Raw genomic sequence first — 25,244 nt, forward strand, 5'->3', positions numbered from 1 at the left:
CGTGACCTAGGTATGGCAGAGCTATGTAAGTATTCTTCAGGTGATGGCCTAAAGAGTTCCATGCCAACCAGGGCTAGTTAAGCTATAGCCTTGTATTAAGACCTGAAACTAAAGCAAAGGCTGATACTGTCAACACAGGTCACATCTCCTAGTATACCTGCAGAGGCCACCTGGCATTGTGACCAGCAGCCATACCTGGGCAGTACAGCTGCTATCCATGACTTAACCCAAAGCCCCTTCACTTCACAGGCCCTTCCTGAGTGGAAAAAGAAACCTACGCCTCAGGCATAGCGCGCTAAAAAACCACAAAGAATTAAAGCCTGGTATTTGTCTGGTATTCTCATTGCAGAGTAGCAATGGGGTAACATTAATTAACCAACCTACCCCCAAAAAACAACTTACAGTTAAATATATTACGAATTGAGAATTTAACATATCAAAAGTTCAGAAATATCATACCGCTTCAAAAGAGTCACAGCCTATCAGTATAAAGGAAGAATATAAAACTATTTTATTGACCACTGTTCACCAGTATTTACAATAAAGTAAACAATATACAGTCTGATAACATTCAAATTACTACAAAGTTAGTTTTCACCTGGTCTTCTTGAGACCACGTGATCCCAAATACTAAAAAGAATGATTCTACAGGTTTAAAGGTCTAGGTTTGGGTAAAGAAGATACATGCACATCAATAGTATATAAGACTACAAAACATCTGTGAGTTTGTTTAGACATTCATTATGACTCTGTAATAACTATGGAAGTTTATGAATGTTTTATAAAAGCTTTTACCTAATATGGAGGAAGTAGTAGTATCAAATGCTCTCTTGTGATAAATGAAACAAGTTGCAGAAAGCTTTTATTTACTTGCTGTTGATGCAAAACATACTACTTCAAAAAAATATCAAATTTGAATCTTGTTAGAATGTATGCTTCTCACATTGCTAATAAATCAAATTTCAGGTTTTAATATTCATATATATAAAAAAGCAATGCAAACAATTATTGTGCTTCATCTTCTGGGCATGAATGCCAAGTTAGCCGCTCTTCATAAAAAGCGATTACGATCTGAGGACACTTCACGTTAGCTTCTTTGGCCAGGACCAGATCTGCCTCATCAGAGTCTTTCCTAATGTAAAAGAGAGTGGGATTTAAGAAAACGAATAATCATTAACTCAGTACATTAAGCAGCTCATGATAGGTCATAAGTTCTTAAAAGAATATCCCTTAGAAATCAGGTTTCAGTATTCCTTTCACTACAGCTACCAAGAACTTCCATGCTAATGGCAACGTGTCATAACCACATTCTCCTTCCCTATTCTCTATTTGTTGCCTACAATGAATTATGAAAAACTAATCAACTGCAACTGAACAAAACAAAGAAGTGCTTATTTTTGTGCATTTCTTTTGTATTTGGTTTTGCCAGTTATCACTACAGAAATCCAAACAGTGATGATCAATATTTTTCAGCCTAAGTTTCACATAAACTGTAGAGAGAATTTAAAAAGACAGAAGGGAGACAGAATCTTCTAAAGCACTCATATTCAGCAGTCCAACCGCATCACATTGCCAATTTCTCAATGGACCACTCAGGTTGACTCCATTATGTCCTTCTCAAAAGCTGTAGAAAGCCAACGCTCTTCTCATCCTACCACCATAATAAATCTGACCCCCAGCAAATGTTAATTCAATCTCTTGTATTCTCAACACTGGAAAAAAATATTGGTTTTATCCTACTTGTTCACAAGCTAATGAAGCTGGTCTCCACCTTCTGTCTCAATACAACAAACTCCTCCCATCGCTTTATGCTCTTACATAATAATAACAACCCTCTCCATCTTGTTTATTCTTCATTTCAACCTCAGCTTCTCCACAAAATGCTTCCAATTCCACTTGGTTGCATCCAGAACAAGTGGCACACCGGTTGGCTAAAAGGTTGGCTGTCCAGCAGCTGGCTTCTGCTTACTGAAACGTAAAGCTGGATTTCTGCCTGCCACTCCCTCAGCAACAACACTACCAAGATCCCACTTTTCCACACAAATGCCAATTTTCCCATATTTTATCAGACTTCACCTTTCTAATTGCTCCTTCTATAAAACTGAACCAACAGAAACGAAAGTTATTTTGGGTTTTGAAGGAAGAAGGATTAAGTACTAACTGATTACAGAAGCTTTTTTAAATAAAAATACAAGCTTAATAAGCAGACTACCAGCTTCTGTGTCTTACTGCTGAAAAGAAGCCTCATTAGCCTAAGTGCAACTGCCTGCCTTTCCTTAATATGGACAAGAACTGCGGATGTAAGACTTACCATTTCATGAGGAACATAAGCTCTCCGCTGCTATCTGTAGCCCCAATTATCCGCTCAGGATCAAGACCCCTTGCAAAGCCTCTTGGTTTATCAACCTATTGAGTAAGTTAGAAGATTGTTACCTAGTTAAAGATGAAATTCTGTTTTGGCATTAGAAATAGATGCATTCTTGTGTGTAGAAATATATATACACCTGTGTATCAGAACAAAAAAACCCCACAACCTTACGTAAGTATAAAAGCTATAATTACATACAATTGTCTGAAGATGACACTAATCTTGTTGTCTCAGGACCAATTATCAGGCCAAGTTGTTTACACATACAGTAACAGTGAAAAAGCTTTACATCAGTGTTTCTAGCATTTATTTCTGAAAACTCAACAGATGAAACAAGTGATCTAAAAATCATTGTTGTAGATAAACATCGCCAATAAAAGCAACAAGAGAGGCAAAGCATCAACCTACTCCTGGAAGTGGGAAAAACACATCCTTTTCAACAACACACTTGGGTTAGCTTAAATCAACAGTGAAAATGCACCCTTAGGGAATACCTCACCTCTGCTTGGCTCACTGACACCACACTGGTGCTAAAGAATACCACCACTCTTTCTGTATTAGCTTCTCTAGGTTCACAACATCCTTTTTGAGACAGTGGACACTACTGTATCAGATGAAGACATGCGATTGACTTTACTTCATAGAATGTTTTTGTTTCTCTATGTTCAACTACTCCTTCCACATTTTTTGACAGAATCCACACATCCGACAGTTGTCTTCAGTAAACCACTGATATTGGTAACCAGTTTTCTTTCAAACTGCAACTTGGACAGTTTACAGAAAAAAGTGAACTAGCAAGCACATTATTACATGTGTATTATTTTGTACTTATCAGGACCTAATTTGTCATACTGTTTTATTTAAATTGTAGGAGAAACCCCAGACCTTTAAGAAAAGGTAGGCTTTCTTCAGTCACCTTTCTACTCCCACTCCACCATCATATTTGGTCGTCACTGAAGTAATTGCCTTGTTTTCACATTTTGCCGTCTTACCGCTCACCTATTTAAATTACATACTAACAGAACTCCACCCTTGTACCACTAAAACACCTTTTGCTTTAATAGAAATTCACCACTTGATATCATTAATAAGTAACTCTTAACTAGTCTTGCTTACAATTATTCAGGAACCATCACAGGACAATACAAGAACTTTTAGTCATCATGTCAACCAATCACCTTTTATCCACCATCTGGATAGTTTAATTAACCCTCACAGATGATTACCCTTTTCAAAGCACAGTTCCAAATGCTGTGTGATTTATTACAGTTTTACATGTTTGGTCTCAAAGTCATGATACAATTTTTGGGGGGTGGTGAAAGAGAGATAGGGAAGAGACACAGGAAAAACTAAGCTTAGCGCATGATTGTATACTTACAGAATCACGTTTCTTCTTTGATTTACTATCATCAGATTCACTATCTGACAAAGATTTTCTTTTGGCACCATCTGTTTTTTCTTTACCAGCTTTTTGAGAGTTCAGAAAAGCTTCAATTAGCTCTGGACAATCTAAGTTTTCTTCAGGTTCCCATGTGTTGTCAGCACTGAAACATATACACATTTATGTAAAACCAGGAAAAGGAGGAAAATGTAAAACTAGCTGCATGGCTTACCTTAAAAGTTAATGAGTTTTTTCCTCATCATGCAAGGCAGGTTTCTAAGGCAACCCAAGGATGCTTATCTTACCATCTTTAGTAACCTTCATGTACTGTATATGACAACTGAAATATGCCTTGCTACTGTTGAAAAGCAAAGTTCTTAACATTGTAAATACAGAATAAGCAGCTCTATTACCTCCTATGATCCACGTAGAATCACAGGAATTAAAACAAGCAATCCCCAACCTACCCAAAACCTACCTGTCCATTTAAACTGACTCCCTACCCTGCTTCCTCTAAAGACTGTCCATTGAAACAAACTGCATGACACGAGTGCTGAGACTTACAGAAAACAGGCTGGGCACAACAGTCACTGCAAACAGTGCAAGTATGTATGCCTAAGCTTCTGTGTATGAGGAATGCTCTCTGAGCTCTCTGATCACCTATACCTGGAGCTACCTCCCTCCTTCAGTTACTACAGAGGGACCAGAGCTGATCTCCACGAATGTTCTGGTGTACGTGCACTTTGTTAACTGAAATTATAAGAAGTCCACGAATGCTCCCTACAAAAACTAAGCACCTCATCAGAAGTCCTCATGTGCAAATACTACCACAGTGCTACTGCACAAGCAGGATGCCTACAAATTATTTTCATTTAGTACAACTTATTTTTGTAACTTCAAATCAGACTCTTGAATACTAAAAATATGTTATGTTTTGTGTTTATGCACTTATCACTACACAAATTTCAGGCACTAGCACGCAGACTGCTGCAATGCCATCACTTTGGGAGGTAGGCAACGGTACCGTGACTGCCCGTGTAACTACTTGTGCTCACATGCTAGCCGCATCGCCTTTCCTCAGCTGCTCGTCTGCCAGGAAGTGTCACAGAATGGAGGGAGGAGGCACAACTATGCACTGCCTTTAGCCATCAACTTTTAAAATACTGCAAGGTTTTCTTGCACTTCCGTAAGTCCTGGCAGAGATATCCAAAAAATACCTTTCAGGTATGCCTAATGAAGGCAACCATGCCACAGAATTCCTTATGCAAATTAACCTGAGAGCAGTTCGGAGAAGCAAGTAACAAGCAAGCTCTCTGCTTCAAATTCATCGCTTCAGTTTAAATCCCCACATTTATTTTTTTATACTCAGAAGTAACATTCATTCCAACATATACCACAAGAACAGTGGTAAGGACTTGGTAACCGAGTCTTGGAACATTTTATGGAGCAAAACCACTAAGCTACAAGTTGTCTATTTTAGTCTCATACTTGACCGCCCCACTTGAATTGACATTAATGGATCTCCTTCCCAAGGTTCTTTAAAAAGTATTAAAATCACCCAGTCCCCTCTCTGCATAGTTACTTCAAAGAAACAGTTAGCACTTGGCCTTCTATCAGTGAAAAATAATAGGTAATGTCTTACTCTGTAAATCCTTTCCACTTCAAGTAGTATTCCACCTTTCCATTTACAACACGTCTGTCCAGGACTTTCTCCACAACAAATTCTTCAGGCTCTGCCTCTTCAACTTTTTTACCTTTGCCATTCTGTTTCTTTCCCATTTTGTGCTACAAAAGAAATTCAGAATTACATCATTTATTCTTTTGCTTTATACACTCACTTCATTGGCCAAATCCAACTTTGCTCAGTAAACAGCAGAGAATCATGTACTTATTCACTCTAAAGCCAGAAGCTCAGACTCCTTTTATATTAGTGCATGTGGTCAGGTAACCTGAGCGAGACATGTTAAATGTTTTGGGTTTTTTTTCCAGTTGTTTAATGAGATACCCAACACCAGTTTTAAAAATGTGAAATATTTTTATCCTTATACTCAGTGCCTCCACTCCCCTTACAAACTCAATTTGCAGTGCTACATGCTCAACAATTTATGAAGCTTCTAGAAGTTAACTCTATGCCTGTGAAAAGGCAGAGGACAACATCATAAGCCAGAAGTAAAGAAAATTACTAAGGGAATTGTGAAAACGGAAAAAATGGAAAAGGAATGCTACTCAAAAAAGGTGGTTACTAACTTTAAAAAAAAAATTAAAAGAAGCTGATGTGAGCAAAGTTTATGATGTGTTGCTACAATAAGCATAATACTCAACAATAACCCTTAACTATTGAAGGGGGTGCATGCTGGGAGCATTCCATTACTGCAGCCCCTTCTCATGCTTAGCTAGGCACCAGTGTAACTTACATTGAAAGATGTCACAAAGGCGCAAAAATTTAAGACAGCTACACTTAAATACATCACTTCACAAGTAAATTTTGCTAGCTTAAAAAACTTTATAAGTGCTTTAAGTTTACATTTGATACTTCAAAATAATATTCTGTAAGTTCTCAGAATAAATATTACATCCACATCATCCTCAAGGCATTCCCAGTGTAATAAGGCACAATTAAATAGTAATAGAAGGACACATTTTAGAATTGCCATGTTTGTAATCTTAAAAAGGTTGGAAGCAGCCTATCATGTTGTCATATCACATTTCTGGAGCACTAGCAGACCAAAAGCTGTTTGCTTGCCATTTTGGACTGCACTTTATAAGGGAATTGTTAAAAGTGGCAGCCATATACTAATGGGAGCAGTATTAAGCTCCTAAAACATATAGTCACGCAGTACCCTAAATCTAAGTGGACAGAACTAATTCCTCACTAATGCACTTCCTACAGAACAGAAATCAGACAAGAAAAAAAACAGAGCACCTCTGTTTGCTTGACGGCCTCTTTCTAGTCCTTTCTAAAATTAATGGAGGTAAGTTTGAGAATACTGCAAAGCAGTTGTGAAACCGTCAAACTTTTTACTTTGTGGAATTTTGTCTTGAAGTGGTGAAAGGTAAAAAGAAAAAGTTAAGACACAAGAAAACTGTTGTCTTTTTTTTTAAGCTGAAGATTTGAAGTCAATTCTTTATTTCCAAAGCCCTGTCTTTGTGGTCCTTATTTTTCATAATTAATATCCCCCCCAAAAAATAGCTCTAATCTGGAGAGCAAGATATAAATTGAAGAACAAAGACGAGGAGAAGTTTCAAGTTTCTTTCAAACAGCAAGTTCCTGTATATGATTGTATCTCATGTGACATTTGCTTTGATTTGGAAGCATAGAAGAGAGATTATCTAAAACATAGCACATAGTTCCAATTGCATTTTAACTGCCTGTGTATCCCAGGTGTATTGTGACCACAGCATTCATGTCTGAGAAGCATCAACTTAAGCACACTGGCTTTTTTTGCCTCCTCAGGAAAAGAAGGTAAGACTGAAATTGAAGGAAAATAAAAACATGTCCAACTCTTCTATGAAGGCAGCTTCTTTCAAGAAATGGAAGTGTGAAACAGAGAAACAGCTAGAGATGAGGAAAACAAACAAACAAGGTGAGGGGAAAAAAAAAAAAAAGACACAGACTCACTATACCATAGTAATAACATTATAATTACTGGTGATGAGGCAAGCAGGCTGCAAGTGGGGAACATCTCCATCTGTGTTCTCTGCTGGAGTAAAATTCTTTGATTCAATGGAAGACTGTTTTCTGGTACTCTTTTTGGCTTCACGAATGCTTGTCACTTTAAGGTAAATGTTTTGGACTTCTGTATCAAAGCCACAATTTATATTTTTTACTTTCTAAGACTTAAGTATCTATACAATCTTCCACAGAAGAAAATTAATGTCGGGGGGGGGGCTGGATTTTTTCTTAAAGTGCACTAAGAAATAATGAAATTGAGCGCGTGTTCCTTTATGGTTTAAATATTAGAGATTTAATTAGGTCTCATGTGCATCAGCACTGCTTCCCAAACTCCTGAGCCTTTCCATCCGATTAAAATAACACTTGATTGCAAAGCCTGCAGAAATGCTGAACATTTGTTAAAAATCTATACATTCTGAGACCACACAAGGAAAGGTAAACCTCGGCCCGCAAGTGAACAGGGTACCTGACTGAAGATAGAGGGTACTAAATGTCCACCTGAAGCTTCTCTTCCCCAGGGTTGTGTGTTGTAACCTGTAACTTGGGCATCTGACCACTGAATGACCGAGTATGGCTCGTTTCCCTTTCTGCATTCAGAAGTCACATATGACAGATGCAGATGCTCTCCAGTGGATCACCACTGTTTTCTTTTGAGGGGCAAGATTTAAACACTGATGTGACACTACGGTGAATGGTTTAAACATAAGAGGTAACAAAATTGGAATTACAGTTCCAGAGCTATGCTATCCCTTAATACATTTAGATTTTGCATGCAAATACATAATGAAGCAGAATTAGTTATGGTTCCCATGGGAACCATAACCGATTTTCCTGACCTGTGCAGCAAAATTCTCGACAACATGAAAAGATTAAAAATACTGCTTTCACAGATTCTTTCCTCCCCCTGAGGCACTCCCTCCCAAGGCTGGCTAACTCCTTCTCTTCCTCAAATTAGGGAAAAGTGGGAAATCAGTCACTAACAGAAAGTTCAGACATTCACCTTGGTGAGATGGCACAATACAGAAGTAGCAATCCATTGCACTTCTAAGCCAGGAGTTAATACAAGTTTTTAATGTATCTCAATTTGGGTCAAGCAGTAATAGTTTGAGTAAATTTAAGAACAGGAGATTTGGGTGTATTCTAAGTCAGGTGTTCAGCTATTCAAATTTTGAATTCTGCTTACTTCCCTGACTCACCCTCAGATGCATCTTATGCTATACTTTTCTCTGTTCTTTCACAAAACTATGTATCATTACTAATTGAATGTAACTGCCTTTAGAAGTCCACATCTTAATGTCAAGCAAAGCTTTACAGGACTTGAGATCCATGTATGCATCATTAAACAGTCCAGGAGGGGTTGATAATCTCTGCTCCTATGAAATTCAAAGAAACTGTTATTTGTTAAAAAATCATTTCAGAAGGCATCTTAACTATGCCACATCATTTCCCAATGTTATTTTTCATCTGTAAAGACTGCCTTTTCTCAGGCAACGTTTTTCCCATTACATTGGGATAAACTAAATTAATAGACGATTTACATTTTTTAACATGTATGATGAATTACATGGTATGCTGAAAGGAGGCTAAAAAAATCCTGTTATTTTCTACTGTAAGACAGATAAAATGGTGAAGAGTTCTTTATTTTTTTCCCCACCAAGTTTCTTAAGAAATGGCATATTTATTAAAGCCAATGTCCTTTCTAGTAGCCTTACTTTCTGGATCTGAAATTTTGGTCAGAATAATGCTGGGGAGGGGAGATGTGGATGTATCTTTTATATGGAGATGCCAAGTTATAAGTTTGAAGAAAAAAATGTTGATTAAATCCTTATATACTTTAGGTGTGCATGAACTTACCAATGTAGTTTTATTGGAGGCCATTTTTATTGCAGACTTGCAGAGCTTTTACTAGAAAAATGCATGACAATTAAAAGGAAGTTTACATTACTCAAAGAAAAGCATCCCAAAACAATCATGGTCCTTGTTCCAACCCCCATGTATTCACTGTATATAACATTTCTAATATGGATTAAATCCAGACCAGAAAGTAGATTACTACTTTGTCTGGCATAACCCAGTAACACACCATTATGCTAGCCAGAATCAAGGTAGTATATAGGGTTGAAAAAAGGTTTTCCCCAAGGCCTTCTAAGGCACAGAGATGTTTCTAGGGAAAAGGGGGAGGACCATCAGGGATGCTTATTTCCTTACGCCCAACAGAACAAGAGTTCAAATTCTCACAGTTAATCGAGATATACCTAGGTTTGCAACGTGCTGGGGAACAGCTACATATCTGCCGTGTAATAATGAATTACCAAGTACTCTTACACTGTAGTAAATGCTTACAAACACCAAATATTTATCTTAGTGCAACTGTAACGTTGTCTTCTGATTCTCCAATTTACAAGGTCCTATAGCAATATTAACTAAACTACATTTTTTAACCTATGCAAGTGACATTGAAGACAATCCATCCCCTTTTCCACCCTATTTCTAATATGGGCCACCTCCTAAGGCATGTATTGCCCCCGCCCCACTGCAAACTATAGAACTGTTAAGATTCCCCATATGGCTTCACAACGCCAGAGAAAAAGTCCTCCAAGGCCTGAAAACCTCACGGCAATCCCAGCCAACTCTGCCCTGACAAGGGAGATGGATTCTGTCAAGTTCCACAGACGGTGGGGCAGGTGAAATGGGAGAAGGGCAGGGGCTAATGCCCCAGCGCAGGGGAGCTCTCCTCGGCCCCGCGTGAAAGGCAGGCAGAAGGGGAGAAGTAACAACAATAATAAAAAAAGCCCACGCCACCTCCAGCAGAAAATAAAGGCAGCCCTGCAGAGGCCTGCTGGAGGAGGCTGCGCCTCGGGCCTGCGGTGAGCGCACGTGAGGCCAGCAGGGACGTCCCGGTCGAGCTAACGGGACTGCCCACGGCGGCGCGGGAACGGCCCGCCATCCCACCGCGATGGACAGGGCCCGCCGCTCCCGCCCCGGGCAGCCGCCGCCCGGCGGGCCCTGTGCGCCGCGCCCCCGCCGCCAAGGCCCCTTCCACGACGCCTCCCCCACCCCGCCGCCACGTTTCCCCCGGGCCCAGCACACACGTGCCGGTGCCGCCGCCTCCCGGAGCGGGGACACCCGGCCGCTGAGGCCGCCCCTCGGCGGTGGCGGGCTGGCTTTGTCTCCCGAGCTCGCCTTGCCGCCGCGCTGGTGCCGTTGCCCCCGCCCCCCGCGCAGCCCTATCCTTCCGCGCGGCAAAGCTCTCTCGCTCCGGGGCCGTCCCTCGCTCCTTCCCTCCCAGGCCAGGAGGCGCCGTGGAAGCGCCGGAGCTGCAGCCCCTCGGCAGCCCTGCTCCGCCCGTTACCCCCCGCCGCCAAGGAAGCGGCAGCGTATTGACTGGAAAGGGGATGGGGGGAGACAAGCAGGCAGGCCGGCAGGCAGGCGGGCGGGCTGCGCTCCGCAGCGGCCCGGTTCGAGGCCCGCGCGGCGGGGCGCAGAGGGGAACCGGGGAGGGGGGAGTAGGGGGCAAGGGAGGCGACTGAAGCGAGAGAAAGAGGGAGAGAGAGAAGGATACAGACTTCAATGGTGCCCAGCCGCTCGGGTCTCCCGTCTCCTCCTCGCTCTCGCCCTGCGCGCACTGAGCAGCGGCGGCAACAGCGACATCTGAGGGGGGTTGAGGCGGGGGGTGGGGGAAGGGAGAGAGGGAGGGGGTGGGGAGCGGTTGGGCGGCGGCGCGGCGCAGGGCGGGCGCGGCGGCTGGCGGGGCTGGGCTGGCCGAGCACTGCGCGCCGGCGGCTGACGGGGCAGAGCGCACGACGCCGCCTACGCGCGAGCTGCAACCTCCTACCGTCGTCACCGCCAGCACAGGAGGGGGGCCAAGACGTCTCTCCCACGGGGGGCTAGCGCAGGACCGCGTCAGGCGTCCAAAAGAAGGAAGATGCCTCGCGGCGACAGAGAAAGCGACTGGGTGAGCCGGGGGCGGCAAGGCGGGGGAACGGGCCTGCGGCGGCCGGTAACTGCAGCCGCCATGATGGCCGCCGCCATGAGGGCGCGTTAGGTCGGAGGGGCCGCCGCCCGCCGAAAAGGGAGGCCATCAGTCGGTGCTGGAGGGCGGCTCCGGCGAGCCCCCGGAGCGGGGAGGGCGAGCAGGGAGCATCGGGATGGGTTTGAAGCTCGCTGCGGCGTAGCCGAGGGGGCCGTTTGGAGCGCGGCCATTTCCCGCGTTGCGGCGGGGAGGCCTAGTCGTTAGTGAGGGCGCGGGGGGAGCGAAGGGGGCTCGGAAAGCACCGGGTGAGGGGCGGCTCAACAACTCTTTTATTAGTGGGGGCAAGGGTCGGAGTCAGCAGGGAAGACTTCGCCCCGGGTGGCTACGCGCTAGCTATCCCCGAGACCTGGGGGATGGGGGGGGAGAAAAGGGGGCGGGAAGAAAGAAGCAGCTCCAGCGCCATTTCTCTGGTGCGCCGGGCGGCAGCACTCACCCTTTGTCGCGGTGCGTGCGGGCCCGCTGAAGAGTAAAAGGGAGGGAGGGGTGAAGGGAAGAACAGAGGGCTGGCGCGGGCGGTGCGCCCGATGTCGGCGGTGCAGTGTAGAGCGAAACAGGCTGCGGCGAAGTCCCCCCTCCCTCCGCTGGTTCCCGGGCCCCCGCGATGTGTCAGCGCTGGCGCCAAAATCTGGGTAGCTATCGCTTCCTCCTGCCCGGGCGGAGGCGGAAGGGGCCAGGCCGCCAGCAACAGGGGGAGATTTCGGGGGTGCGCTTCACTCTGCTCCCGCCCGCTCTCTGTTCGTGCCGCGGGGGAGGGCAGCGGGGGAAGGGGCGGTGGGGACCGATACCAGCCGCCCGCGGCTAATTATAACCCCCCGCTTTGATGTTTAAGCCTTCGGGGCCGTTCGGCAATTTCCGGAAAAACGACGCGGCGCTAGTCGTGATCGGGGCCGTTTCGTCCCCGCTCGGGCACGTATCGGGAGTCTCTTCCGTTGTCGGAAATTGCCGAACGGGCTGGATGGTGGATGACTGCTGCGTCTTTTTTCTCCGGAAATTGCCGAGGAGGTTCCGAGCGCCATTCTTTCGGGCTTCGGCACATTCCGGAAATTGCCGAAACGAGCCGAATGGTCTTCCATCGCCGTTTCGGCTTTTTCCGGCGACTGTCGAAGCGGATAAGCTCGACGACGACGGCTCCTTCGGCTCATTTCGGAGACAGCCATTATTAACGGAGTTGATGACTTTTTATTACGTGATAAAAACACGTAGGGGCCTTACACAGAACTGCTGCCCCTTTGGAGATATTTAAGCTCCTTATGCAAGATTTTTTTTAAAAAAAAAAATCCCAAACCAAACCCATCCCCACAACCTCGGAAGCGAGCCTGGGCCGGAGAAGGAGGGCGCTAGCACTACGTGGAGCTGAATTTCAAATTACGTAACAGTTAAGGCAGCCATTACTGACCAGTCGCACGGTACTCTCAAGCAGGAATACGTAAAAACCATGAAGAATATGGTACGTGAAGAGGGAAAATCGCAGAGTTCGTTTTTAGGGAGGGTGGCACGTTCGGTTACGCGTGCGGAGGGAATGGTTCCGTGTCCGGGCGTTACGAGCGGGCTCGAGCCCTTGTCAGGGCAGGTCTGGGTGCCACGGGCTCCCGGCACGCGAGCCGCGGGTACGGGGCTGGCTGTCTTCCCGCAGAGGAAGCGTTAACGGTGAGGAAGGTTCTGGAAAAGGCGGTTGGCGCTGGTGCGCAGCCGAGAGAGGAGGCGGAAGCGGCCGTAGCCGTGGGTGGCGAGTTCTTAAAGCGCCAGACGTACCCGTTAGCCCCAGCTGCCATTAAGGTGGCGCTGGAGGAGGGGGACACGCGGCAGCGGCGGTCCGGGGGGTTGCCCTGAAAGGTGCTGGCCGGCCGGAGTGGCGCTGCGAGTAATGGCGGTGGTGAAGGGGAGGGGTAAAATGGCGGAGCGGAGAATCGCTTGTGCTTAAGGCAGCGAGGAACGCGCCGAGGATGAGCAAGCAGGTAAGCTGGGGGGGCTGCGAGGCGGGGGGGCCGGGGGGCGGGGGGCTGCGGGGCGGGCGGGTGTGTGGGCAGCAGTAGTCGTCTAAGATGAGCGGGGGCGGAGAACGGGGCTTGCAAGCCTTTCCTCGTACCGCGTGTGTAGGTGCACGCCAGGCTCGGTTTGCAGCACTCGGAGTCTGTTTAGCCCAAGGACAAGGGTGTTACGTTTTGATTTTTTTTTTTCCCCTCCTCATCTGGGGTCGGTGCTTCCATAAGTTCTTTTCTTTCCCCCCGCATCGCTGTCCCAGGAGTCGACGACTCCTCCTGGGCGCCATTTTCCCCTTCTAGCTGCGGGGGCCCCTGTTTTCCTGATATCCGCCACATGGCGGAGCCGGCACGGTAACCGCTTCCCTGCTGATAACATCGGCGTGGGAGAAGGGGGAGAAGCAGGCTGCCTTCGGTTACAGAACCTGGAGAACAGGGGCTAAGGGGGCGCTTGGGGCCGGGGGGCGGAGCGAGCGCTCTCATTCTCGTTTGGGACCACTTAAACCCAGCTTTGCTTTTGGCAGGCCTAGTCATAGCAGTTCAGAGATGGCACTCCCTTCTCTCTGGTTTTCTTGCTCGGGTAACAAAACCCAGAAGTCTGCAGTCAGCTTGTGTATATATTGCTGTTGTATGAAAATCTTTTTCTTGTTCTAATAATGAATTTTCCAGCAAAGGCTACCTATTTTCCAGTTCTTTGAAGTGTTGCTTTAAGCCTGTGAAGGAAGGTTAAAACAAGCGCTAATGAAGAACCTACGGAGTTCATCAAAATTTATTCTCAAACTCTGTTCCTTCCACAGAGTGTACTATGGAAATCTTGAAAGAGGTTTTCCCTTACAGCTTATATATTGTGGACCTTGGCAGGGAGGGTTGTTTTTACCAAATAAGGGTTTTCATTGAGATTCTGAGAGGGACTTAAGTGATTTTTACATAGTTTGTACAGCTTCAGCATGAACTTCAGATTGTCAGAGGTCACTGGACCCTGGTGGGAGGTTAATGTTAAACTAACCAGAGCTTCTTAAAACTGACACAGTTAAGACAAGTAGTTTATACATCCAGAGGCTGTGCATGTATTGTTGAATAACATGTTTATGATGTTTTCACACAGTGGTGTTAAGCAAAGAATTGGTAGTGAGTGTTGTTACTGCAGTATCTTGACATGTGGTGCTTAGGGTGGTGTTCTGGGTGGGGCATGTACTGCATGATGGATGATACATGGTAGATTGCAGTTTCTAAGAATGCATTTGCCTGTAAAAGTGTGTTAGTATTTTCTGTTTATTAATTATGCATTTGTCCTTAAAAAAAATACACAGTTACAGATACGTTCCTTTTCTTTCATTGAGTTTAATTTACATGTTGATAACTCTTTCAAAGATAAACCCAATGCTTAGTGGAAAAAATCCTTACATGTCTACTAAGTTCACTTCATTCTTCTATTTTTATAGAAATATAAGTACACTTTATTAGGCATGTGGCAATCAGCTCTATAGGAACAAGTGTCTTTTGTGGATCTCTGAAATTGTAGCAAGTCCCTGATTTTCAAGCAGCAGAAATGAAGTAATTTGAATGGAGGATTCCTTTTTTTAAAGTCTTACTGCTTAAAATTGTTTTTCTGCCAGCCTACTCAACTTATAAATGATAGTATGACTTGCAGTGTATGACTTTTTAATTCAGATCTGTTACATGGCATCCTTTTCTATAGTTCTTTTAAGAGATGAGGTAAAAGGAAACTTGATGTGTATTTGCTGCTTTTAAATTTTGCCTGCCTGCACAAGGAAACAGTACAAGCTTCCTCTGCATACATTAGAAGAAAAAATACTAGATTCACCAGCACATTCCAGGTGTTTTTAAGAGACATTTAAATTGATCGTTCTCAGATAACAGTATTTTGGCAGGGAAAAAAAATAACTTTTCTGATAGTTGACCTCCTTGTCAGACTGCAGTATCTCAAGCAGGTAACAGCATGATGCATTTTGAACAAAAAACTGATTTTGCTGATAATTGGTACAGTGATGGTCTCTATTACCTGCATCTAGATACAGGCCTGCCTTCAGCAATCTTAGAAAACATGTTGGCATAATACTTCATAAAGCCTTGGTTCATTGAACTGTTTTATTTATTTCCCGAATCTAATTGCTTGTAATAGCTTGTCGTAATTTCCTTTTTAAATTTATCTTAAGTGCATAGTTGGTCATGTTGCGTTTTTCAGTTACAGCTAACTGTGCAGGATTTGGGTTGTTTAAGAAACAGCCACCCCAAGCAGATAGTCCTTTTAAAACTAGTTAACAGTATAAAGCTGAAGTAGACATTGCATTCTCTTCTCCCTAGCAGAACAGTCTTCCAGAAAACTTAAAATACTCAGAACACTTTTTGAAAGGGGGCTACTTTTTAGCCCCCAATTTTTAAAAATTGTTGGTTTGGCAAAATTGCAAAACATACTATCTAATGATGATACTGCGTGTAGAAAACAATAACTAATGTTTCTGATTTATATATATATAGCTAATACATTTTTATTTGATAGAGGTTGTAAGGTTGTCCTTCCTGCAAAGTAAGTCCCTGAGAAGTAGTAGAAAGTGGTATTGCTGACAGCATAACTTAGATTAGTGGATGCATACTTTACTCCCATTTCCATTTTGAAGGGGATCCACTTAGTTGTGATGCTGCTGCTGTTGAGTGTGGTTAGCTAACCAGAAATTCCAGTGGTGCAGTATCCTAGATTAATTTTACAGATGTTCAGAGTTACATTGTAATAGTTTATGAGAAAATGCAAATGAGTTTATTTTTCTTTAAAAAGCACACTCTAAAAATCTCTGAGGGGGGACTATTGTGGAAGTCTTTGAGGGTGGTCGCTTGCACTTAATATTTGGGGGGAGAGGTGGCAAGAAGCACAGTATTAAAATCGGTATTGTAAAAATGGACCCTTGGAATTTCTTGAACATTTAGAAGGCCAACCCTGTTTTTGAAGATGTTTTGCTGAAAGTTTTTGACATTAAAAATCTTACTTTGTGTCTAGTTATGCTCGTGCAGAGGGGGTATTGTTAATTGTAACGTTATCTTTTCTGTGATAGAGGGAAAAGGAGCAGTTCCGCAAACTGTTCATTGGCGGCTTAAGCTTTGAAACAACAGAGGAAAGCTTGAGGAGTTACTATGAGCAATGGGGAAAGCTTACAGACTGTGTGGTAAGTTTGGCATATTAATGTGCAGTGATGGCATAGAATGTTGAGAAAGTGAATGGGCTTAATGTAAAGACAGAATATTACATCTTCCTAAGTGTACAGTTGGCTGGTTTATACACAGTTCAGTCTATTGAAGCTATGCACAGGCTTTCCTTGCAGACTCTGATAGGAACATTCACAAATCAAATCTCCCAGATGATCTTTAACCAGTGATTTCAACAGTTTAAAATCAGCTTGAGTATTAGAGAGCACTAACTAGTCTGTGTGATCAGTCACCTTTGGCAGGAAGCTGGTATCATGGTACGCAGCCTTCTGAGGCCCTTAAGATCGTAAGAGCCCAACCATAACAGCAACACTGCCAAACGTGCTATAAACCATGCCCTGAAGTGCTATGTCTATACATCCTTTAAATGTCTCAAGGGACAGTGACTCTTGTAGAAATTCCCCCGCTAAATTTGGTTCTGGAGTAGTAAATAGTATTTCCTAACACTAAATTTTAAGTCTTACCATCTCAGAAAGCTTAACGTAAAAAGGATAAATGTGCATCACCTGATAAGCAGCATTTCTGAGTTATGGGTAGATGCTTGGAGGACAGCAAAGATAAGCATTTCTGATGATGATCAGCACAGCCTGTTACTTTATTATAATTGTGTTTTGAAATCAAATCAGTGAATGTGTAAATTAGATTTATATGTCTCCTCTGAATGTTTTGAGTGTTCAGCTTAACATGAGACAGGTAGAAATTGTTTTAATGTTTTACTATTTTTAGGTAATGAGGGATCCTGCAAGCAAAAGGTCAAGGGGGTTTGGTTTTGTAACATTCTCCTCCATGGCTGAAGTTGATGCTGCCATGGCTGCAAGACCTCACACAATTGATGGAAGGGTGGTTGAGCCTAAGAGAGCTGTGGCTAGAGAGGTAAGTATGGCTTTAAAAAAGATCCATGCTTTGAAAAAGGAATCTGTTTTGGTTAGACAGTTCTTGTTTAAAATTGCTTGGGTTTAAATTCTGTAGCTAAAAGGCTGTGTTTGGGACACTATTTCCCTACACTTTTGCTCTGTTAAATGACACTATAGTGGTGGTTATAGTGAATTACTAAGTTATGCCAGTTGTGTCTGCACATTTTTTCAGCAAAAACATGTTGAATGCATGTAGTTAGACGAATTCTAAACATTCTTCTCTGGAATGGTTAGTGTTATTAAACATCACATTAATAAATTTCTGACAGTTTTTCCTGACTCCATTTCAAAAGCTTTTTAGTTGTTACTGAAAGGTACATAGCTGAAGTTACTATAATTAGAGAATGTAGTAGTGAAACTTCTTTCTTTTTTTCCCAGTGGTGGTGCACAAAATTAATCTTAGGACTTCTTTGGGTTTAGCCCAAAGTATATTTGGTTTTAAACTTCAGGGTGCAAATTAGGTGTGTGAACAGGAATACAGTACACCTGTAAACTTCTCAGCCAGGTTATTGTGTCACAGAGGTACTTGAGGAGCAAGTACAGATTCTGACGACTTTTTGCCACATCGTGGGAGGTCTGGGAGGGTTTCCCAGTATAAGGCTGGACCTGGCTGTCCTAGTGGTCAAGGGAAATGAAAACTGTAAGCCCTGTTAGCCCAGTTTGATTCCATCCCCTGCAGAATGCTGGGCTGGTTAGTGTTTAGAAAAATGTTAAAGCAGCATACCTGCGTACTGTATACACACACAGACACTGCTAAGCTTTAGCCATCCCTGCCTAGCACAGCAGCTTGGATATTGTTCTCAAAGTGTAAAAATAACCCATGAATGTGAGGAGTTGTATTCATATTTTGAATTGGGGTTAAAACGTACAGCTCTGGATTTGCTGAGGTTAAACTGCTGTTTGCCTTTCACATTACTAGTATAATGTGGGTTTCACTGTTGTTGGGGAAATGGGTAGAGAAAGCTGATGCATTTTTGTTTTGATTATAAAACTCATGCTCAAATGTAAGTTGTTAGATACTTGCCGCTCTTTCAAAGAGTTGATCTTACATTTTCTCTAAATAATGTTCAACGGCTTTTTAGTTACTTTTATGTGTTTCCCAGCAACTTCCTCTGTACTTTTTTCAGTGCGTTTTAGGTTTTGACTTAAAGCTGGGGGAGGGGAGAAGCCTCCAAATTGCCCCATGTTACCTCCCACCCCAGAAGCCCCCTTGAGTAAGGTTGCAGAGACATGCATCATAAGAGGATTACCTCAGTGCTTGGAAGATCTTAGTTTATCGGCATTCCATTCCTGAAATCCTGGCAAAACAATGATTTGTGTAATTGTTTTTCTTTGTGGTAATATAAAGGATTCTTTCAACAGGAATCTGGAAAACCTGGTGCTCACGTTACTGTGAAAAAACTGTTTGTTGGTGGTATTAAAGAGGACACTGAAGAGCACCACCTTCGTGACTACTTTGAGGAATATGGAAAAATCGACACTATTGAAATCATTACTGACAGACAGTCTGGTAAAAAGAGAGGGTTTGGATTTGTAACATTTGATGACCATGATCCTGTGGATAAAATTGTATGTAAGTAAGCTTCATTTCACTCTTTTGATTGTATTAATCCTTGCAGTCATGGTAATTGTGTAAAGCTAGATTTAAACTAAGGTGATGATGGGATTCAGTCGGTGCATGTATATTTACTACATTGTATTTTTTATGAGTTGTGTGGGAACATGTATTTTACATTGTGTTGCCTTCTTTGCTTAGAAATCATACGGTATTTTTTTAATGATCTGGAACATGCATGGGTTAATTTGGAAATAACTTCATCTTTGAAAGCCTGATTTGTTGCTGGATGAGTACTTAAATGGTTTCTAACATGATGTGGTTACAGTGCAGAAGTATCACACCATCAATGGCCATAATGCAGAAGTAAGGAAAGCTCTCTCCAGACAGGAAATGCAGGAAGTTCAAAATTCTAGGAGTGGGAGAGGAGGTATGTACAAGTAATGTTTAATTGATTGTGATTGATCTTTATGTTCACTTTCCATGACCTCACTGCTTGTAATTGTTAAACTGTTACAGGGAACTTTGGTTTTGGTGATGCACGTGGAGGTGGTGGCAACTTCGGTCCAGGACCTGGCAGCAATTTCAGAGGGGGAGCCGGTAAGACAGGCATGTTTGTAGCATTTTTTTTTTACCCTTATTTATACTGTCTTTCTAGTTCTGAGTAACTTGGCAAGCTGCCATGGCAGTTAGTGAGCTTTGGGGGCAAACAGCTCGCAGACCTCTTCTGTAGTACACAAATTGGTGACGTGAATATGCAGTAAAAAGAAGGGTGGTTTTTGTTTGGCTTTTTAAGGATTTCGTCACAAGCTAAAATGAACCTGAACTCAATATATAATTCTAAGTGTACATGTTCTTGATAAACACTTTGAGATTTGACCCTAAGGTCATAGGGGTTTGTGAGAATTCAGGTAGTTTGCTACAGGTGAATTGAAATACTATTTTTTTCCTCCAACAGATGGATATGGAAGTGGCCGCGGATTTGGTGATGGGTATAACGGATATGGTGGAGGACCTGGAGGTTAGTTTACTTCTTAGTGGTATAGATGTTTTTTCTCTCATTCAGAAATTTTTTTTTTACATTGTTAACATTTGTGTAAAACGCATATTCATTGCCAAAACTGTTTTCTTGGCTTTAAGTAGTACATGTGGCTGATGGCTCATGGTAAACCTTCATATGGTAATTTGTGGGGCAACCATGCCCTTCTCTTTCCTTTAGAATAGCAGTCTTTCTTATATTTCCTGAAGGAAAAAACAAAAATCATTAAGGCTTTAAAATGAGGCATTCAGGCAGTCCAGTGGATTTTGGTCAAAATTCAGTTAGGGTAGGAGTCGGTCTGTACCTTTTAAAAACCACATTCACAGAACTGTACAATACTCCTGCCCTTAGCTTTCCCTGTGGACATCTAAACAGAAAAATACAATCTTCTGTAGAATTTGTTTGTCTTCTATACTGAAAAGTTAATTTTCAAGGATTATGTTGTCACAGGTGGCAACTTTGGTGGCAGTCCTGGTTACGGAGGAGGAAGAGGAGGATATGGTGGAGGAGGACCTGGATATGGCAACCAGGGTGGGGGCTATGGAGGTGGTTATGACAACTATGGAGGAGGTAACCTACTGGCTTGAAATGACCCAAGTCTTTTGGTTGTGAATTAGTGCAAGTCAGTTGAGATTTGAGGTGGGAGGGGGTGGAGGGTGTTGTAAATCCTGTCTAAGGAAGCTCCTCTTTTCCTAATAGTATGAAAGAGCTGGAATAACTCTGATTTTACTTAAAATGTTAATAATGAGATAACTTCGAGTGCTGTATGTTAGCTCATTTTCAGGTATTTCTCCGCTTTTGTATTGATAATGCAGGCAATTACGGAAGTGGAAACTATAATGATTTTGGAAACTACAACCAACAACCTTCAAATTACGGTCCAATGAAGAGTGGAAATTTTGGTGGCAGCAGGAACATGGGGGGACCATATGGTGGAGGTATTAAACATGTCCTGACCTGTCTTGGAGCCAAACAGAGTGGGTGGGCTTTAGCCTTTTGGGAAAATGGAAGGGAAGATAGGAGATGGGTAACAGCTGTGAACTAGAAAAGAGGCTAGATAAGGGGAAGAAATTCTTTGCTCTGAGCGTAGTGAGGCACTGGAACAGGATTCCCAGAGGGTGGATGCTCCATCCCTGGAAGGAAAGGTTCAAGGCCAGGTTGGATGGAGCTTTGGGCAAGCTGGTCTGGTGAAGGTTGTCCCTGTCTGTGGTGGTGGGTTGGAATAGATGACCTTTAAAAAGGTCCCTTCCAACCCAAACCATTCTTTGATTATAATACTGTTATGTAGAAATTGAATAAGTTGAGCACTGCAGTCTATCCACTGTAGATGGTTTTCCTGCCAGTTGGCTACAATTTCTCAGCTTAAAATTGCAAAGCTTGGCTTGGGGAAGAATTACTATTACAATTTCTTAAAGGATAAATTACAATAACTTTTCCCAGAATACTATGAAATATTTTGCAGCTTGCAGTTTCCAGTCTGTAAGTTTCATGTTCTCTGCTATCAGCTCACACTGTAAAGTCTAGTTAATATCCACTGAACTTGCTGGGATCCCCTCCACTTGTTAGTGTGGGGTTTTTTTCAGACACTTTTCTGCTTTTTTTTTTCCAAACACTGTTCAGTTACAAACACATAAAGCTTGTGAAATAAATGGAAACTTTACAAAGCCCTTCTGAGATCTAGTGTGTAAAAGCAAGCAGCCCTCAGAGGCTCGAAACAGTACAGTGCAGCAAATTAGATGTCTTAAGATTTCAGCATGTAGTCCTTGTGGCAGTTTTCAAAGGTTATTTAGAGGAAAAGAGTGAAATGTTAAAATCTTGGTTGTATGTGCCATCTCTGGAAGTAGAGGGGGTGTTAATCTCCATTCACAGTCAAGAGCACTCATAGATTTAAAGAGAGAGTGATGTGACTGCTCTGTTTCTTCTGCGATTGCAGGAAACTATGGTCCAGGGGGCAGTGGAGGAAGTGGTGGTTATGGAGGGAGGAGCCGTTACTGAGTTTCTGCAAGCATGCCATGGGTAAGTATGTTTCTAAGTGTTAAAATTGCAGTGATTCTTGAGAGTAGCTGCAGGAGCTAAAAGCTTTTTTAGGATCATATTATCTTTCCTTTAAAAAATGGTTAGATGAATAATTTCATAACCTATTTTTTTACTCTTTACTTCTGTTGAAACAGGCTTCACTGTATAAATAGGAGAGGATGAGAGCCCAGAGGTAACAGAACAGCTTCAGGTTATCGAAATAACAATGTTAAGGAAACACTTATCTCAGTCATGCATAAATATGCAGTGATATGGCAGAAGACACCAGAGCAGATGCAGAGAGCCATTTTGTGAATGGATTTGGATTATTTAATAACATTACCTTACTGTGGAGGAAGGATTGTAAAAATGCCTTTGAGACAGTTTCTTAGCTTTTTAATTGTTGTTTCTTTCTAGTGGTCTTTGTAAGTGTAGAAGCATTCCTTTGATAATGTTAAATTTGTAAGTTTCAGGTGACATGTGAAACCTTTTTTAAGATTTTTCTCAAAGTTTTGAAAAGCTATTAGCCAGGATCATGGTGTAATAAGACATAACGTTTTCCTTTTAAAAATTTAAGTGCGTGTGTAGAGTTAAGAAGCTGTTGTACATTTATGATTTAATAAAATAATTCTAAAGGAAATATTGTGTAATTTTAGATTTTTTTTTTAATACTGTAAAATAAGGCAAGGAGTGGGTAGTATAAGGTCCCACAAATAATATAAAGCTATTGTTGTACATGTAAAATTAAATGCTGGTCAGAACAAAGTATGTTGTCTGTAAATGATCAGGTTTAAAATATCTAGATAACTTAAGGGATATCTCTGCAAGGAGAAACACCTTTTTAGATCTTTTAGATGCTGCTTCTTCAATGGCAAGGAAAGGAAATACCCCCAGCGAGGTACTCTTCCAGGGACACAGGTCTAGTACAACAGAACTCTTGAAAACGTCACTAAGTTCAGCCAGTCTTAAAAAGCTGCGCTGTATTTCTGCAAAGCTTTAACTACAGTAGTTATAAGGATGCCAACGAAGGCTGAGGGTCTAGAGCAAAATAGTTCTAAGCTTCAGTTAAACTTCTTTAGGTAAGATCTTATTTACTTTTCCTTTCTTAATGTTCCAAAACCAAGCAACTAATATTGTTTGACAGTATTCTTTCAGTATAGTGATTATCGTTATGTAGTTTAACATAGCAATGAATTGAGTTAACAATTACCGATTGAACTTTGTGAATCCTGTTTTCTTGTATTATTACATTTTTTACAAACAAATTTTTGTTAATTTCAGCTACTTAACATATTTTTTTCCTACTGGAATCTAGCTATGATATGAACCCTGGACAAGCATAGACTGCTGCCACTGTACACTGCTACAGTTGAACAAATGAGACCTGCAAGTGTCCATTAGTAAAGCTTTGCAAGGGTTCCATCCCTGGTGTTGGTAGTTAAAATGGTAGGTCACAAGTTAATTAAATCATACAACTTTATTTTTGCATCCTGCAACATTTTATTTTTTCTTGGGAGTCTATGCATTATGGTGGTTGCAAGGTAATGCCATGAAGGTAGTTCTGTGCTGTTGAAAATGAACTCTGTTGTTATGTGTCTTGTCTGCTGTAATCTATTTGATATAACACATTTCATCCTGAAGGTTCCCAAGTAACTGTAGACTGTTTACGTGTAAGGAAAAAAATTGCACCACAGAATACATCTGCCTCTGTGAAGGAATGTGTCGTCCATTCTTTTAACAACTGCATAAGCAGTTCTTTAGGAGGGGAAGTGAAAACTTCAAATGAAACTGCAGGTGGTATTTCACAAGTGTATCATGTAATTACATAAATTGGAATTTGGCTAGAATGTTGAGGTTTCTACCATTTTTTATAGTTCTTGCAGCTAATAAACCTTAGTGCCAAATTCAGTCAGCCTTACTCTTCACTGCATTGAATTTTTGCACCTCAAATTAATGAAAACTCTTCAGGCGATGAGTTACTCTGAGTAAGGGTGGCATACTCTTGCCTAGATTTGGTTTTTAAATAAAAATTGACAAAACCCACCAAAAAAAGGCAACCAAAAAATGCCCCAATTTCACTGAAGAACGTGGACTCGGCTAACCAAAGTCCTGTTCTTTTTTGTGTTAGACACACCAGTGAACTGCTTATACTTTTTTTTTTCTTAAAAAAAAAAAAAAAGCTGAAGTTCCCCTATTGGTAATTTGGTTTAGACATATGTGATAAACATCTTCAGATACACTTTTTTTTTCTTTGGCAGGAAGGTGCCATGCTGCAGGTAACTAATGAAGAAGTGGTCAACCACAGAAACGCTTCAAGAAATAAGAAATTCTGTATCATCAGAAAAATAGTTGTTTTTGCTGCCTTCATAAAAAATCTAGAGGTTAAATGAATACTGATAAAATATCACAATTAGTACAGCTCCCTGTAATGCTGGGTTTTTTAAAATTATAGTATTAATGTCTTGTAAACCTTTCAAATAAAATTCAGATTCGTTAGGAGAAACAAATCACTAATGTTAAAATAGCAAACATTCTGTGAGTAGAAAGTTTAACTACATATTTTTATAACTTTCATAGCTTTAAAATAAAGTATTTTTTATACCAAAGTAGTTCTAGTGTAATGCTTAATAAAACTTAGTGTGTGTCTAACATTAAATAATGTTTATGTGCAGCTTTTAGACCCTTTTCATGATTTGAAACATTCCATTTTGAGGTGGATTTTAAAACAAAGTCAACTTGGCAAGCGCATTGACAGAACTTGTGTCTCTGACCATAGGCACCTGTTCTCTGTTGGGAGAAACAGTGCTACAGATTAAAAACGCTCATTGTTGGACACAATTGCTTTAAAATAGCTTTTTGGCTGTGTTTGATATAATTCCATAAAAATACCTCCTCCTTTCCTGTTTAAGAAACTAACCACTTAAGCCAGTTTGTCAAAATGTGCTAGGACAATAGCTTTATCCTTTTCACCTGTAAAGAGCTTTTAGCACTGAGAAAGAGTGAATGGGATGTAGAGTTCCTGCTGTACCAGAAGTGTGTTACTGATAGCTGCATCTTTGAGGGGAAG

The 25,244-nt window shown here is 42.0% G+C and overlaps 2 protein-coding genes across 12 annotated transcripts; one reads left to right on the plus strand and one right to left on the minus strand.

Moving 5' to 3' along the window:
• Nucleotides 1-488: 488 nt before the first annotated feature.
• On the minus strand, nucleotides 489-12,077 carry CBX3 (chromobox 3). Of its 4 annotated transcripts, XM_084260783.1 has the most exons (6): nucleotides 10,989-11,024; nucleotides 9,277-9,327; nucleotides 5,392-5,534; nucleotides 3,747-3,912; nucleotides 2,312-2,406; nucleotides 489-1,132 (listed from the first exon to the last, which is right to left on the minus strand). In XM_084260783.1, the coding sequence occupies exons 2-6, from the start codon at nucleotides 9,298-9,300 to the stop codon at nucleotides 1,006-1,008; spliced, it is 555 nt and encodes a 184-aa protein (XP_084116909.1). In that variant the 5' UTR covers nucleotides 9,301-9,327; nucleotides 10,989-11,024; the 3' UTR covers nucleotides 489-1,005. The 4 variants fall into 4 exon arrangements, with proteins under 4 accessions (XP_084116909.1, XP_084116911.1, XP_084116910.1 ...); XM_084260785.1 differs by lacking the exons at nucleotides 9,277-9,327; nucleotides 10,989-11,024 and adding an exon at nucleotides 11,889-12,077; XM_084260784.1 differs by lacking the exon at nucleotides 9,277-9,327 and having other exon boundaries at nucleotides 10,989-11,062.
• Nucleotides 11,209-24,786, plus strand: HNRNPA2B1 (heterogeneous nuclear ribonucleoprotein A2/B1). 8 transcript variants are annotated; one of them, XR_014617151.1, is made up of 12 exons: nucleotides 11,209-11,377; nucleotides 16,503-16,613; nucleotides 17,380-17,526; nucleotides 18,930-19,140; nucleotides 19,451-19,552; nucleotides 19,642-19,731; nucleotides 20,081-20,143; nucleotides 20,612-20,731; nucleotides 20,977-21,099; nucleotides 22,095-22,177; nucleotides 23,493-23,623; nucleotides 24,436-24,786. XR_014617151.1 is itself a non-coding variant. In XM_084260776.1 (11 exons), exons 1-10 carry the CDS (start codon nucleotides 11,348-11,350, stop codon nucleotides 22,154-22,156), a joined length of 1,059 nt encoding a protein of 352 aa, XP_084116902.1. In that variant the 5' UTR covers nucleotides 11,209-11,347; the 3' UTR covers nucleotides 22,157-22,177; nucleotides 24,436-24,786. The 8 variants fall into 8 exon arrangements, 7 of the variants coding, with proteins under 7 accessions (XP_084116902.1, XP_084116901.1, XP_084116903.1 ...); XM_084260776.1 differs by lacking the exon at nucleotides 23,493-23,623; XM_084260775.1 differs by lacking the exons at nucleotides 23,493-23,623; nucleotides 24,436-24,786 and adding an exon at nucleotides 22,333-22,817.
• Nucleotides 24,787-25,244: the final 458 nt, after the last annotated feature.

Source organism: Gallinula chloropus (genome assembly GCF_964237585.1).
Source record: "Gallinula chloropus genome assembly, chromosome: 2".
Taxonomy (NCBI): Eukaryota; Metazoa; Chordata; class Aves; order Gruiformes; family Rallidae; genus Gallinula; species Gallinula chloropus.

What these genes read in the sequence shown, in the direction of transcription:
- CBX3 (XM_084260782.1), bottom strand. Translation starts at nt 7,438, where the DNA reads ATGGAGATGTTCCCCACTTGCAGCCTGCTTGCCTCATCACCA. An exon ending in GCCTGCTTGCCTCATCACCA is followed by an intron (nt 5,535 to 7,396) that starts GTAATTATAATG and finishes TTTCTTTTGTAG; the next exon opens with CACAAAATGGGAAAGAAACA. An exon ending in CAAAGAAGAAACGTGATTCT is followed by an intron (nt 2,407 to 3,746) that starts GTAAGTATACAA and finishes CTTACTCAATAG; the next exon opens with GTTGATAAACCAAGAGGCTT.
- HNRNPA2B1 (XM_084260776.1), top strand. Translation starts at nt 11,348, where the DNA reads ATGCCTCGCGGCGACAGAGAAAGCGACTGG. An exon ending in AGAGAGCTGTGGCTAGAGAG is followed by an intron (nt 17,527 to 18,929) that starts GTAAGTATGGCT and finishes TTCTTTCAACAG; the next exon opens with GAATCTGGAAAACCTGGTGC. An exon ending in GGGGGGACCATATGGTGGAG is followed by an intron (nt 21,100 to 22,094) that starts GTATTAAACATG and finishes CTGCGATTGCAG; the next exon opens with GAAACTATGGTCCAGGGGGC.